This window comes from Panulirus ornatus, chromosome 64 (assembly GCF_036320965.1).
Source record: "Panulirus ornatus isolate Po-2019 chromosome 64, ASM3632096v1, whole genome shotgun sequence".
In the NCBI taxonomy this organism is placed as follows: Eukaryota; Metazoa; Arthropoda; class Malacostraca; order Decapoda; family Palinuridae; genus Panulirus; species Panulirus ornatus.
Window position 1 is genome coordinate 28,087,570 of NC_092287.1, and position 17,323 is coordinate 28,104,892.

The 17,323-nt window shown below is 43.5% G+C and overlaps 1 protein-coding gene across 1 annotated transcript in view; it reads left to right on the forward strand.

Moving 5' to 3' along the window:
* Positions 1-2,251: 2,251 nt before the first annotated feature.
* Positions 2,252-17,323, forward strand: part of LOC139746249 (U-scoloptoxin(01)-Cw1a-like) — a 29,946-nt gene continuing 14,874 nt past the window's right edge. Inside the window, exons 1-2 of the mRNA XM_071657255.1 lie at positions 2,252-2,686; positions 15,931-16,063. Of these exons, the coding sequence (XP_071513356.1) occupies positions 2,665-2,686; positions 15,931-16,063 (155 nt within the window). The 5' untranslated portion in view covers positions 2,252-2,664. The remainder of the gene's footprint in view (positions 2,687-15,930; positions 16,064-17,323) is intronic.

The following is a 17,323-nucleotide window of genomic DNA, read 5'->3' on the forward strand; positions in this document are numbered from 1 at the left end:
TTCTTTTTATTTCCACACATCTCTCTTACCCTTTCATTACTTACTCGTTTAAACCAGCTCACACTACATATTGTCCTCAAACATTTCATTTCCTACATATCCACCCTCCTCCGTACAACCCTATCTATAGTCCATGCCTCGCAACCATATAACATTATTGGCACTATTATTTTTTCAAACATACCCAGTTTTGCTCTCCAAGAAAACGTTCCCTCCTTCCACACATTCTTCATCGCTCCCAGAACCTTCGCCCCCCTCCCCCAGCCTGTGACTCACTTCCGCTTCCATGGTTCCATAACAAATTAAACATCTATGGAGACATCACGCACCCCTGCTGCAAACATTCACAATGGAACCAATCACCTTCCTTTCTTCCTACTCGTACACATGCCTTACATCCTCGATAAAAACTTTTCTGCTAAGTCCACTCCCAGATATCTAAAACTCTTCACTTCCTCCAATTTTTCGCCATTCAAACTCACATCCCAATTTACTTTTCCCTCTAATTTAGTGAACCTAATAACCTTGCTCTTATTCACATTTACTCTCAACTTTCTCCTTTGTACACACTTTTCCAAACTCAGTCACCAGCTTCTGCAGTTTCTCACTCGAATCAGCCACTAGAGCTGTATCATAGGCGAACAACAACTGACTCACTTCGAAGGCCCTCTCATCCCCAACAGACCGCATACTCGCCCCTCTCTCCAAAACTCTTGCATTTACCTCCCTAACCACTCCATCCATAAACAAATTAAGCAACCATGGGGACATCACACACCACTGCCGCAGACCGACCTTCACTGGGAACCAATCACTCTCCTCTCTTCCTACTCGTACACATGCCTTACATCCTTGGTAAAAACCTTTCACAGCTTCTAGCAGCTTACCTCCCACACCTTATACTCTTAAGACCTTCCACAAAGCATCTCTTTCTACCCTATCACATGCCTTCTCCAGATCCATAAATGCTACATACAAATCCATCAATTTTTCTAAGTATTTGTAACATACATTCTTCAAAGCAAACACCTGATCCACACATCTTCTACCGCTTCTGAAACCACACTGCTCTTCCCTAGTCTGATGCTCTGTACATGCCTTCACCCTCGCAATCAGTACCTTTCCATAAACACACACACACACACACACACACACACACATACACACACACACACACGTCCTCAGCTGAGCGATGATGTCTCATCCCTCAAGGATGATGAAATAATGATCGTGAATGTAAGAGATTTACGTCCATTGAGGCTTGCTCATATTTACCCTCATACGTCGCCGGGTCTAGTGAACAACACGACATTAACTTAGGAAATGAGGTCATGGGTTGTTTTTTGCTCCATGACGTAAAACTCCGGCCTCAAAGGTGATTATTGAACGCTTATTGTAATGTGTGTCTTCGTCATGCGCACTGGTAATCTGTTTCTACTTAACACAGAACCAATCTATATGAAAGACTCTTGGTGTTACCCACGACCTCTCTAAAGTCTCCTGCGGCCCAAAGCTGCGCTTCTTCAAAGAGCAGGAAAATTTGGTCTCCTTTTGGTCTTCATTGATAAGACTGTTCTCCCAGTGATACTCGCCGGCTCAGGGTGACCTTTCCACTCGCATGTGTCACCTCGAGCAGGCGGAGTCCGGTAACACCACCTCATGAACTGATATACCTAAATGTCTTTCCAACTGAAGGTAAGATATACAATATGGGGGGTTAGGATAAGGGGCCGAGGGAGGGGATGTCCGCCGGAGGAACAGCTTACACAGGGGAAGGTGCAAGTCAGGTCCAACAAGGTCAGTCGGCCGTCTGAGGTGGTGGCTGAGAAGTGGTTACGACTCGCTCCGTCTCAGCTGATCCGGAAAGGGGGAAGGGGTGATGAGTATATCTCACTCAGCTCTTGATATCCATCTACTGAGGAAGCGTAGCCTCGTCTAGTGTCGGAAGGGGGTTGTGAGTGCAAGGATCCCAAGGTGACAGACGAGCTGTGAAAGGAATCTGAAAGATTAGAATAAGAAAGGTTGATTTGTGATCCCATATTTGATTATATATCAATTAAGAAACAGTTTGTATCTTACATCCCACGGGAGCCTGTATCCCCCCAGACGCAGGCGCACAATATCTTTAGAATGGAGCAGAGGATTATCATGGATCTTATAACATTGGGATGAAAGGGGCCCACACGACCAACCTGGACGCCGCCGCCGCCGAGGTGAAGGGGAAGTATAAATGGCGGGCCGGGGGCCTGGCTGAGTAACAGTACGATCTCTACCATCACCGCGCCAGCAGCAGCAGCAACTACACATCCACGACGCTTCCTGGCCATCCCTTCCCCTGCGTTCGACACCACTCACTCCAGATATATATATATATATATATATATATATATCTTTATATATATATATATATGTATATATATATATATACATATATATATATATATATATATATATAATCTCACGCGCCGGAGACGAGGAAAGGCCAGCTGAAGTCGATTCTCCCGCCTTCCCGTCCAGAAGGAGTCACGTGACTTGCGCACACTTGTGTGTGTTTGTTCGTGTGTGTGTGTGTGCCCCGACGTGTGGGGAAACTTGCAAACTTTTTGGACTTATCTTGGCTACCGACTGCACACACACATACCCGTCTCCCTCTCTTGTGAAACTATGGCCAAGTTGATTTGTGCAAGTGAGTGTCGTTTACCTTTATCTTACCAACGCTTTGGATGTATGACGTTTACAACTTGGTGGACGTGATGGAAAAAGCATCTTGGCTCTCTGAGCTCTTCTGCAGTGTAAGACCCGCGACTACTTTCCGGAAACTTATTCAGAATGTAAACTGTGAAGTGAAGCTTTGCGTCTACCTTTAGAATCCTAGATGAATCTCTAGACAGCTTAATGACAGTCTTGGTCTGATGGATCATCTAGTTTTGCTAGATAGTTTATTCTGCCCCCAAGAGTGTTCATTCTGTAGTTAGATGCCAAGCCACCTCTACAGGTCAGCGATCTATACAGACTGTACCACCTAATCCCAGGCTGTTTACAGTCCGTTGTGGTTTACCCTACGTTCCAAACGAGTTAGTTTTACCTCTGGACCAGGAGGAATCCTTCACAGTAGGTTCAACGCCTCTCTAGATATTTGTCGTACCTCTAGATAGATCTTCCTCTACCTCGATAGCTTTGCACAGCCTCTAGAAATTAATACCACCGTTTATTGATTCATAGTTCATCTAGATGACTTGTTTCTAGATTATCTACCCAGTCCTCATGTATAATCATCTTTCTCGAGTTAGTGCAGTGTTCCTCTACATAGTGTAACTTAACTTTTCAATGTATGATTGTGTTTCTAGATTCATAGACTTCATTAGTGACCGCTGTTTGAATAATATTTCCTGGGTCAAAGTACATAATTCCTCCTCAAGATCGCTCTTGCTTCCTCTGTCCAGTTCACTTTGTTCCGATATCACCTAGATATAGACGGAGGTCGCTAATAATCTCTCATAGAGACAGATCCTCACCCTAGATGGCTAGCAAAAACTTGGCTTCAATCTATGCAAGAGACTCTTACTAGGGAGCCAGTGCAAGATGTAGCAATCTAAAATCTGAATTAAATTTTTCCCCCATAGAATTTCTACCTAGGTAACTGATCTCTTCCCCCAAGAAATGAGTCCCTCATGGCATAGAAATTATAAAAACACACTACCCCTTGGTATTTATTATCTCTGTGGTGATGAGTGAATAAAGATGCGAAGCAAAGTTGTGGACACTCGTAACGAAGCGACAGTGGGTTGAGGTGTTATTTGCATTGCGGATACGAACGATGATGAGGTTGTAGATACACGCAAGCTGAATGAGAAGAAAGATCTCGAAACTGAGGTGTGTTCTTAAGCTGGATGGGAAGAAAGGCCATCGTAATGAGGTGTAGACGAAACCTAGTTGGTGTGTACCTAAGCTGTATGTCAGTCAGTAGATGCTAGCAGCTTGGATATAAGCGGATTGCTCCAGCTGATATATGTGATTATTGATAGGTTTTTTCGTTCCATTGTATAAGAATTTCTTCCAAATGTAAAGTAGTAAACAATGAGATACAGACATATATCTGAAATCGATTTGAGTATCTATATCACTTCTATGCTGTATTCAACATCCGTTTAGAATAGCCCTATAGTATGGTGGATATGGTTCATAATTGTAAACTTTTCATAAGGTTTCTGGACATTAAAGAAGCCAGAAAGCAAAGTGTAAACGCCAGTAATACATATTCAAGTGGAATGGGAACCGGGTCCACTTGGTATTCACATGTCCTCTGCTCCAGAACCACAATATATTCACAGACACTGAATCTTTAATCAATAAACACTCTTATACCCCTGAACATTTCTATAAACTAAGATCTTTGATAAGAAAACGGTCTTGATACCTATAGTTACCGTATATATATATATATATATATATATATATATATATATATATATATATATATATATATATATATATATATATATATATTATTTTTATTATACTTTGTCGCTGTCTCCCGCGTTAGCGAGGGAGGTGGCGCAAGGAAACAGACGAAAGAATGGCCCAACATACCCACATACACGTGCATATACATACACGACCACACACGCACATATACGTAAATATACATTTCAACGTATATATATATATATATATATATATATATATATATATATATATATATATATATATATATATATATTATACACATGTACATAATTCATACTTGCTGCCTTTATTCATTTCCGCCGCCACCCTGCAACACATGAAATGACAACCCCCTCCCCCCGCACGTGCGCGAGGTAGCGCTAGAAAAAGACAACAAAGGCCATATCCGTTGACACTGTCTCTAGCTGTCATGTATAATGCACCGAAACCAGCTCCCTTTCCACATCCAGGCCCCACACAACTTTCCATAGTTTACCCCAGACGCTTCACATGCCCTGGTGCAATCCATTGACAGCACGTCGACCCCGGTATACCACATCGTTCCAATTCACTATATTCCTTGCACGCCTTTCACCCTACTGCATGTTCTGGCCCCGATCGCTCAAAATCTTTTTCACTCCATCTTTCCACCTCCAATTTGGTCTCCCAATCTCCTCGTTCCCTCAACCTCTGACACACACATATCCTCTTTGTCAATCTTTCCTCACTCATTCTCTCCATGTGACCAAACTATTTCAATACTCCCTCTTCTGCTCTCTTAACCACACTCTTTTTATTACCACACATCTTTCTTAACCTTTCACTACATACTAGATCAAACCACCTCACACAACATATTGTCCTCAAACATCTCATTTCCAACACATCCACCGTCCTTCGCACAACCCTGTCTATAGCCCACGCCTCGCATCCATATGACATTGTTGGAACCATTATTCCTTTGAACATACCCATTTTTGCTTTCCGAGATGATGTTCTCGCCTTCCATACAATATTTAACGCTCCCAGAACTTTCGTCCCCTCTCCCACCTTGTGACTCACTTCCGCTTCCATGGTTCCATCCGCTGCCAAATCCACTCCCAGATATCTAAAACACTTCACTTCCTCCAGTTTATCTCCATTCAGACTTACCTCCCAATTGATTTGTTCTCCCAATCTACTGTAACTGATAACCTTTCTCTTATTCGCATTTACTTTCGCCTTTCTTCTTTCACACACTTTACCAAACTCAGTCACCAGCTTCTGCAGTTTCTCACCCGAATCAGCCGTCAGCGCTGTATCATCAGCGAACAACTGACTCACTTCCCAAGCCCTCTCATCCATAACAGACTGCATACTTGCCCCTCTTTCCAAAACTCTTGCATTCACCTCCCTAACAACCCCATCCATAAACAAATTAAACAACCATGGAGACATCGCACCCCCCTACCACAAACCGACATTCACTGAGAACCAATCACTTTCCTCTCTTCCTATTTGTACACATGCCTTACATCCTCGATAAAAACTTTTCACTGCTTCCAGCAACTTGCCTCCCACACCATACACTCTTAATACCTTCCACAGAGCATCTCTATCAGCTCTATCATATTCCTTCTCCAGGCCCATAAATGCTACATAGAAATCCATTTGTTTTCCTAAGTATTTCTCACACACATTCTTCAAAGCAAACACCTGATCCACACATCCTCTATCACTTCTGAAACCACACTGCTCTTCCCCAATCTGATGCTCTGTACATGCCTTCACCCTCTCAGTCAATATCCTCCCATATAATTTCCCAAGAATACTCAAGCTTATACCTCTGTAATTTCAACACTCACCTTATTCCCCTTTGCCTTTGTACAATGGCACTATGCATGCATTCCGCCAATCTTCAGGCGCTTCACCTTGAGCCATACATACATTGAATATGCTCACCAACCAGTCAACAGCACAGTCACCCCCTTTTTTAATCAATTCCACTGCAATACCATCCAAACCCGCCACCTTGTCGGCTTTCATCTTCCGCAAAGCTTTCACTGCCTCTTCTCTGTTTACCAAATCATTATCCCTTACCCTCTCACTTCGCACACCACCTCGAGCAAAGCACCCTATATCTGCCACTCTATCATCAAACACATTCAACAAACCTTCAAAATACTCACGCCATCTCCTTCTCACATCACCACTACTTGTTATTACCTCCCCATTAGCCCCATTCACCGATGTTCCCATTTGTCCTCTTGTCTTACGCACTTTATTTACTTCCTTCTAAATCATCTTTTTATTCTCCCTAAAATTTAATGGTACTCTCTCACCCCAACTCTCATTTGCCCTCTTTTCACCTCTTGCACCTTCCTCTTGACCTGTCCCTTTCTTTTATACATCTCTCATTCATTTGCACTATTTCCCTGCAAAATCGACCAAATGCCTCTCTCTTCTCTTTCACTAACAATCTTACTTCTTCATCCCACCACTCACTACCCTTTTTAATCTGCCCACCTCCCACCTTTCTCATACCACAGGCATCTTTTGCACAAGCCATCGCTGCTTCCCTAAATACATCTCATTTCTCCCCCACTCCCTTTACATCCTTTGCTCTCACCTTTTCCCATTCTGCACTGTCTCTCCTGGTACTTCTTCACGCGTCTCCTTCCCAAGCTCACTTACTCTCACCAGTCTCTTCATCCCAACATTCTCTCTTCTTCTCTGAAATAAAAGAAAAAAACAGTATGTATATATATATTCCCATGAGTCCACGGGGAAAATGAAACACGAAAAGTTCCCAAGTGCACTTTCGTGTAATAATCACATCATCAAGGGAGACACAAGAGAGAAATATAACAGTCAGTTGATATACATCGTCTCTTCGATGTATATCAACTGACTGTTATATTTCTCTCTTGTGTCTCCCCTGATGATGTGATTATTACACGAAAGTGCACTTGGGAACTTTTCGTGTTTCATTTTCCCCGTGGACTCATAGGAATATCTTGATCACGCGCAATATATATATATATATATATATATATATATATATATATATATATATATATATATATATATATATATATTCTTTATTTTCCGTGCATATTCGCCATTTCCCGTTAAGAACAGTGGACAGCCGCAGAGGGAATATCCCGGTTGTGGAGTTTGTTGTGGTTTGTGATGAAGATTGCATGATGATGCAACCACCTGAATAGCTGATGTGTCAGGCACATGAGAGATTTCAATGCGACGGATAAGTATAAAGAAGGGTAGACGAGGAGGGCGGGAAGAAAAGAACAGAAATGAATGATGTTAGCAAACGAGCAAACACGAGGGAATGACACACAAATAGGGAGATGCTATTTGAAAGCATAATACATCTAGATGAACAAGTACACTCTCACGTGAAGATACACGAAAAAATACGAAACTTAGTGGCAAGTCTATATAAAGGAGAGTATAATGAAGAGGATGCCGGGCCAGGTCGCCGCTCACGGCCGGGTACCACTCTGACACCACCTCAGAAACCCATTATGATTCCTCGTCCAGCCAAAGTGACGGGTGTAAAAATGAAACTAAAAGGGCAAGTTGACACCCAGGGTGTGTTAGGTGTGGCTGTGGGTTGCTAGCTGTCCTCACACTACCCAACCCCTTACACACACACACACACACACACACACACACACACACACACACACAAGAACCTTAATAGAGCAGGGGTTAGTATTTCAACCCCACCGATGTAACGGATCCGTGATCGAATCCCCAGGGTGTCAGAATAGCCGGTTCACAAGTCTACCCAGGTGTTCATCCTCAACCACCCCCTTTTTTGGGGAGAGGGGGCAGGACGAAGAATAATGGGTATACTTGGCGTGAAGAAGGGCGTGTATGTGTGTCTACGGCAAGCTCAGAGACGGGGCGACGGGTGTAAAATTCTCTCCTCATAAGACATACGTAATAATGACACAAACATCACCCCACCGAACGTCACACATCCCCCATTCCTCCTGCCTGGCTGCCCTCATAGTGAGGCTTTCTTCATAAATGATTAGTCCTGCGTGGGGATGCTGGTCAGGTGTCCTAACTTTATTTATTTCGGCTTCCTATTGTGCTGAGGTCAAGTCCCTAAGGCGAGATTAATGTTCCTCTCTCTCTCTCTCTCTCTCTCTCTCTCTCTCTCTCTCTCTCTCTCTCTCTCTCTCTCTCTCTCTCTCTCTCTCTCTCTCTCTCTCTCTCCTTGTGCATGTGATGAGAATTTTTTTTTCTTTCTTAACCTTTGACTTTATTCCCTTGAACACCTGACCCCCGTCATCAATTATCTATGACGTAACCATATGTAGCCTCTAGCTTTGACCCCATTTGACCTCTGACCCTTTCGATGACGGGGATGAGGGGATAGTTCTTAAATCCTTTGGGTCACGAACTTTTGTATATTTGTCTTCACGTGTCTGATGCCATTCGTGTTTCCAATAGCCACAGCTTGAAGCTGAATTTCAACTTTAAACTTTCATTTCTCCGCAGCTTAATAGTGTAATTTGATTTTTTTTTTCCATGGTAATCTATCGACCATCACCAAGAGGGAGGATAAACTGCTAGGTTGTCTGTGAGCCGACTGCCCCGTCCAGGATTCGAACTCTGATGGGACCCCCACATGGTTCATCGTCAACAATTCTAGCCATTATACCACGGAAGCTCCTAAGATTTATAGATGTGAACTATGTCTTTATCTATATAGGTATCTATACTGATCTATATTGGACTTGAAGGACTGTTTCGACGTTCCACATTGAAGGTCTGACCTCATATATATATATATATATATATATATATATATATATATATATATATATATATATATATATATATATATATATATATATTACAGAGGTATAAGTTTGTTGAGTATTCCTGGTAAATTATATGGAAGGGTATTGATTGAGAGGGTGAAGGCATGTACAGAGCATCAGATTGGGGAAGAGCAGTGTGGTTTCAGAAGTGGTAGAGGATGTGTGGATCAGGTGTTTGCTTTGAAGAATGTATGTGAGAAATACTTAGAAAAGCAAATGGATTTGTATGTAGCATTTATGGATCTGGAGAAGGCATATGATAGAGTTGATAGAGATGCTCTGTGGAAGGTATTAAGAATATATGGTGTGGGAGGCAAGTTGTTAGAAGCAGTGAAAAGTTTTTATCGAGGATGTAAGGCATGTGTACGTGTAGGAAGAGAGGAAAGTGATTGGTTCTCAGTGAATGTAGGTTTGCGGCAGGGGTGTGTGATGTCTCCATGGTTGTGTAATTTGTTTATGGATGGGGTTGTTAGGGAGGTGAATGCAAGAGTTTTGGAAAGAGGGGCAAGTATGAAGTCTGTTGGGGATGAGAGAGCTTTGGAAGTGAGTCAGTTGTTGTTCGCTGATAATACAGCGCTGGTGGCTGATTCATGTGAGAAACTGCAGAAGCTGGTGACTGAGTTTGGTAAAGTGTGTGAAAGAAGAAAGTTAAGAGTAAATGTGAATAAGAGCAAGGTTATTAGGTACAGTAGGGTTGAAGGTCAAGTCAATTGGGAGGTAAGTTTGAATGGAGAAAAACTGGAGGAAGTAAAGTGTTTTAGATATCTGGGAGTGGATCTGGCAGCGGATGGAACCATGGAAGCGGAAGTGGATCATAGGGTGGGGGAGGGGGCGAAAATTCTGGGGGCCTTGAAGAATGTGTGGAAGTCGAGAACATTATCTCGGAAAGCAAAAATGGGTATGTTTGAAGGAATAGTGGTTCCAACAATGTTGTATGGTTGCGAGGCGTGGGCTATGGATAGAGTTGTTCGCAGGAGGATGGATGTGCAGGAAATGAGATGTTTGAGGACAATGTGTGGTGTGAGGTGGTTTGATCGAGTAAGTAACGTAAGGGTAAGAGAGATGTGTGGAAATAAAAAGAGCGTGGTTGAGAGAGCAGAAGAGGGTGTTTTGAAATGGTTTGGGCACATGGAGAGAATGAGTGACGAAAGATTGACCAAGAGGATATATGTGTCGGAGGTGGAGGGAACGAGGAGAAGTGGGAGACCAAATTGGAGGTGGAAAGATGGAGTGAAAAAGATTTTGTGTGATCGGGGCCTGAACATGCAGGAGGGTGAAAGGAGGGCAAGGAATAGAGTGAATTGGATCGATGTGGTATACCGGGGTTGACGTGCTGTCAGTGGATTGAATCAGGGCATGTGAAGCGTCTGGGGTAAACCATGGAAAGCTGTGTAGGTATGTATATTTGCGTGTGTGGACGTATGTATATACATGTGAATGGGGGTGGGTTGGGCCATTTATTTCGCCTGTTTCCTTGCGCTACCTCGCAAACGCGGGAGACAGCGACAAAGCAAAAAAAAAAAGAAAAAAAACAATATATATATATATATATATATATATATATATATATATATATATATATATATATATATATATATATATATATATATTATCCCTGGGGATAGGGGAGAAAGAATACTTCCCACGTATTCCCTGCGTGTCGTAGAAGGCGACTAAAAGGGGAGGGAGAGGGGGGCTGGAAATCCTCCCCTCTCAATTTTTTTTAATTTTCCAAAAGAAGGAACAGAGAAGGGGGCCAGGTGAGGATATTCCCTCAATGGCCCAGTCCTCTGTTCTTAACGCTACCTCGCAAACGCGGGAAATGGCGAATAGTTTGAAAAAAAAATTATATATATATATATATATATATATATATATATATATATATATATATATATATATATATATATATATATATATATATATGTATATATATTCCTATGAGTCCAAGGAGAAAATGAAACACGATAAGTTCCCAAGTGCACTTTCGTGTAATAATTACATCATCAGGAGAGACACAAGAGAGAAATATAACTGTCAGTTGATATACAACGAAATAACGTAGCTAGGACGCCATTTGGTAAACATGCGATTGTCCAAGACAGACAACGAGCGTATCATAAACTTATTATGTGGACAAGAAGGTGAATTGTTTACAAATTTTATCAGCAATAAAGTTATCCAATTTATATTTATTTGTGTATTTCATAATAGAAGATTCAATGATATTTCTTGTGGTACTGGAGTTAGAGTTAATAACTGAGATGGCATTACTTCAGTCATTACAATGGTCATAGTTTTCAACGTGATTAAACAAAGCATTTGATTCTTGTCCCGTTCTTATACTATATTTATGTTGCTTAAGTCTAACAGAAAGATCCTTACCAGTCTGCTCCACATAAAACTTATCACAATTTCTACATGGCACTTTATAGATGCACCCAGGAGAATTTTCTGGTGAGTTCCTGATTAAGATATTCCTCATAGTATTATTGTTGCTGAAGACAACATTTACATTAAAGGATTTAAGCAACACGGGAAGTAAAGTAAAATTTATCAATGAAAGATCTAGGTTACTTTAACTTAGATCCAATTGAATATATCTTCGCAAACTCATCATCAATATACTCTGGACTGCAAATACGTAATGCCCTAAGGAACATACATTGAAAAGATGATGATTTAACTCTGTCATGTTGAGATGAGTAATGATGGATTTATGAACATACATTGGTAGGGTTTCCGTATATGTTAAACTTGCGAGTAATACTGATTTGGTTTTGGCTGATTGGTAAGGTTATCAAACAGTCACTCTCGGAATGTTAAGCTGGGAGAACAGTGGATCCTGAAGAAGACAAAAAAGAAACGTTTTAGACGCCATCGCCCGACCTTGACTGGGCCGTCCCACCAGCGTTTTCATCGACTTTGTTCTCTCTCTCTCTCTCTCTCTCTCTCTCTCTCTCTCTCTCTCTCTCTCTCTCTCTCTCTCTCTCTCTCTCTCTCTCTCTCTCTCTCTCTCCCCCCCCCCCAGGTGTACCCTAGTGTGTGCTATGTTGGCGCTGCTCCAGTGTGACTAGTGCTGCCTGGCTGCTTCCTGGTACCCTTTACACTGCCCTGCCTTGTACTGCTCCAGGGAATGTGACCTGTCTTAAGCTGTCGCGATCCTTGCACCGGTACTGCTTGTGACCCCTTATGTGCCCTAGTGCAGTCCTGGTGTGTCCTGTGCTCTCCCTGTTTGACCTGTGCCGTCCTGTTGTGGCCTGATGTGTCCTGTACTTTCCTGATGTGTCATAATTGTCCTGTGCTGTCCTGGTGTGTCCTGTACTATCGTGGTGTGTCCTGTACTCTCCTGTACTGTCCTGCTATGTCATGTACCCTCCTGGTGTGTCCTGTACTGCTCTGGTGTGCCGTGTACTGTCCTGATGTGTCCTGTACTGTCCTGATGTGTCCTGTACTGTCCTGATGTGTCCTGTACTGTCCTGATGTGTCCTGTACTGTCCTGATGTGTCCTGTACTGTTCTGGTGTGTTCTGTACTGTCCTGATATGTCCTGTACTGTCTTGATGTGTACTGTACTGTCTTGGAGTCCTTTACTGTCCTGGTGTGTCCTATACTGTCCTGATGTGTCTTGTGCTGTCCTGGTGTGTCCTGCACTGTCCTTGTGTGTCCGGTACTGTCCTCTTGTGCTCTCTACCGTTCTGATGTGTCCTGTACTGTCCTGGTGTGTCCTGTACTGTCCTTGTGTGTCCTGTACTGTCCTGGTGTGTCCTGTACTGTCCTTGTGTGTCCTGTACTGTCCTGGTGTGCTCTCTACCGTCCTGATGTGTTCTGTACTGTCCTGATGTGCACTATACTGTCTTGGAGTCCTGCACTGTCCTGATGTGTTCTGTACTGTCCTGATGTGTACTGTACTGTCCTGATATGTACTGTACAGTCTTGGAGTCCTGTACTGTCCTGGTGTGTCTTATACTGTCCTGATATGTCTTTTACTGTCCTAGTGTGTCCTGTGCTGTCCTTGTGTGTCCTGTACTGTGCTGGTGTGCCCTGTACTGTCCTGATGTTCCCTGTGCTGTCCTGGTGTGTCCTATACTGTCCTGATGTGTCCTGTACTGTCCTGGTGTGTCCTGAACTGTCCTGATGTGTCCTGTACCGTCCTGGTGTGTCATGTACTGTCCTGGTGTCCTGTATTGTCCCAATGTGTCCTGCACTCTCTTGGTGTGCCCCGTACTGCCCTGGTGTTCCCTTTACTGTCCTGGTGCCCTGTACTGCCCTGATGGGTCCTGTACTGTCCTGGTGTGTCTGTACTCTCCTGGTGTGCCCTTGTACTAACCTGATGTGTCCTGCACTGTCCTGGTGTGTTCTGTTCTTTCCTGATGTGTCCTGTACCGTCATGGTGTGTCCTATACTGTCATGGTGTATCCTGTACTGTCTCCGTGTGTCCTGTACTGTCCTGATGTGTCCTGTACTGTCCTGGTTTGTCCAGTACTGTCTTGGTGTGTCCTGTACTGTCCTGATGTGTCCTGTACTGTTCTGATGTGTCCTGTGCTGTCTTGGTGTGTCCTGTACTGTCCTGATGTGTCCTGTACTGTCCTTGTGTGTCCAGTACTGTCTTGGTGTGTCCTGTACTGTCCTAATGTGTCCTGTACTGTCCTTGTGTGTCCAGTACTGTCTTGGTGTGTCCTGTACTGTTCTGATGTGTCCTGTGCTGTCTTGGTGTGTCCTGTACTGCCCTGATGTGTCCTGTACTGCCCTGGTGTGTCCTGTACTGTCCTGATGTGCCCTGTACTGTCCTTGTGTGTCCAGTACTGTCTTGGTGTGTCCTGTACTGTCCTGATGTGTCCTGTACTGTCCTGATGTGTCCTATACTGTCTTAGTGTGTCCTGTACTGTCCAGGTGTGTCATGTATTGCCTTTGTGTGTCCTGTTCTGTCCTGGTGTGTCCTGATGGGGTGTCATGTACTGTCTTGATGTGTCCTGTACTGTCCTGGTGTGTCCTGATGTGTCCTTTACTGTTTTGGTGTGTCCTGTACTGTCCTGGTGTGTCCTGTACACTCCTAGTGTGTCCTGTACTGTCTTGGTGTGTGTTGTACTGTCCTGATGTATCCTGTACTGTCTTGGTGTGTGTTGTACTGTCCTGAAGTGTCATGTACTGTCCTGGTATGTCCTGTACTGTCCTGGTGTGTCCTGTACTGTCCTGATGTGTCCTGTACATTCCTGGTGTGTCCTGTACTGTCCTGATGTGTCCTGTACTGTCCTGGTGTGTTCTGTACTGTCCTGATGTATCCTGTACTGTGTGGGTGTGTTGTACTGTCCTGATGTGTCCTGTACTGTCCTGGTGTGTTCTGTACTGTCCTGATGTATCCTGTACTGTCTGGGTGTGTTGTACTGTCCTGATGTGTCCTGTACTGTCCTGGTGTGTTCTGTACTGTCTTGATGTATCCTGTACTGTCTGGGTGTGTTGTACTGTCCTGATGTGTCCTGTACTGTCCTGGTGTGTTCTGTACTGTCTTGATGTATCCTGTACTGTCTGGGTGTGTTGTACTGTCCTGATGTGTCCTGTACTGTCCTGGTGTGTTCTGTACTGTCTTGATGTATCCTGTACTGTCTGGGTGTGTTGTACTGTCCTGATGTGTCCTGTACTGTCCTGGTGTGTTCTGTACTGTCTTGATGTATCCTGTACTGTCTGGGTGTGTTGTACTGTCCTGATGTGTCATGTACTGTCCTGGTATGTCCTGTACTGTCCTGGTATGTCCTGTACTGTCCTGATGTGTCCTGTACACTCCTGGTGTGTCCTGTACTGTCCTGATGTGTCCTGTACTGTCCTGGTATGTATTTTGCTGTCCTAGTGTGTCATGTACTGTCCTGATGTGCCCTGCACTATACGCTACTGCCTCGTAGCGTCTTGTATTGTCTTAATATAGATTGAGATTTCGGTTCATCGATGAAGCAAGCAATGTATCGTGGTTGGAGGCCAGATAGTCGAGTTGAAGGAATCATGGGGAGTGGGAGATATACAAATGCATAAAAGTAAAGTTATAGAAGTGAAAAATTTGAAAGCGATGACATGTAGGTTGGGAGTCTCATGATCCAGAGGGCGAACATCTGGTGTCTTTGTACAGCAGTAAACTGCCCCTGAAGTAGAAACAGCTGGGGAATTGATAGTGTAGAGGAGAAACATCTTTGTGTTACTGAGGTTCGAGGAAGATCAGGGGAAGAAGGGTGCAGGAGGCATGGAACTGTACAGAGGGGAGGTTCGAATTGAGACCAGGAATGTACAATCCACTAGTGCCATGTACTAATCTGTTCTGCCTTGTACTAACCTGTGTTTTTCCTTGTATGTGTCATACCCTTTGCTTCCTTGCTCTACCCTATGCTTGTAAGCTCTTCATCACTGCCGTGAACTGTCTGTTGGATCACTGTTCCCAATCTTTACCTAACGATTCCCTACATTTGTTAGATGACTTCTGACCATCCGCTGGATGACCTGATAGTGATGCCCCAACACCTGGTGCATGACCCAAACACGGACTGGATGACTTAAAACCCAGCCATGATGACTTTTGCACACCATCTGAATGACCTCCAACCTGATGGATGACCTCTATCCTTTTGTGATATGACGCTGTCCTCCCCTTTTCCCTGCCACAGGTGCGGCTGCGGCGGTAGCGGTGCTGGGGGCGTGTCTGCTGGCCACCGTCAGGGCCGAGTCCTCCCCCGACGAATACGAACTCCCCTCCAACGCCACCGTCATCAACGGCGGCCCCATCATCACCGGCTTCAGGTAAGAGAGTACGTAGGTTCGAATACGGGCGCGAGGTGCTGACCCACTTGGTGTAAATCACGAGTTTTACACACACACACACACACACAAACAAACAAACAAACAAACAAACAAACAAACAAACACACACAACCTATTAAAGATAAGTAAGACAAAAGTAACCCGTCCGTTATACTAAGCACAAGTGACTGAAAACATAGCAACACAAGCACATTGTGTTGATTTTACGAGCCAACGAGAAAAGAAATTAATAGCCAAGAAATAAATGAAGATTAGTAAACATTGTTAAATGATAATTTTGGCAGGATAGGACACACAAAGAAGATACACACAGACAAACAGTAATATATCGTTCCTTACACTGGAAGTGAGTAAGGGAAAAAGGAAAGTAATGAAGTGCCAAGGAGATGGATTACATGAGGCCAATTGTAAAGAAACTTGGGCGTAGTCAAACAGTCAGGTGAAGCATTGGTACGAAACGAACTCCTTTATATACACACTTACGTGAAAGAAATTCCATTCAAAGAAAATGATGTTAGATATAAAAGCAACATATAAGTTATATATATATATATATATATATATATATATATATATATATATATATATATATATATATATATATATATATATATATATATATTTATTTATTTTTTTTTTTATTATACTTTGTCGCTGTCTCCCGCGTTTGCGAGGTAGCGCAAGGAAACAGACGAAAGAAATGGCCCAACCCCCCCCCCCCATACACATGTATATACATACGTCCACACACGCAAATATACATACCTACACAGCTTTCCATGGTTTACCCCAGACGCTTCACATGCCTTGATTCAATCCACTGACAGCACGTCAACCCCGGTATACCACATCGCTCCAATTCACTCTATTCCTTGCCCTCCTTTCACCCTCCTGCATGTTCAGGCCCCGATCACACAAAATCTTTTTCACTCCATCTTTCCACCTCCAATTTGGTCTCCCTCTTCTCCTCGTTCCCTCCACCTCCGACACATATATCCTCTTGGTCAATCTTTCCTCACTCATTCTCTCCATGTGCCCAAACCACTTCAAAACACCCTCTTCTGCTCTCTCAACCACGCTCTTTTTATTTCCACACATCTCTCTTACCCTTACGTTACTCACTCGATCAGACCACCTCACACCACACATTGTCCTCAAACATCTCATTTCCAGCACATCCATCCTCATGCGCACAACTCTATCCATAGCCCACGCCTCGCAACCATACAACATTGTTGG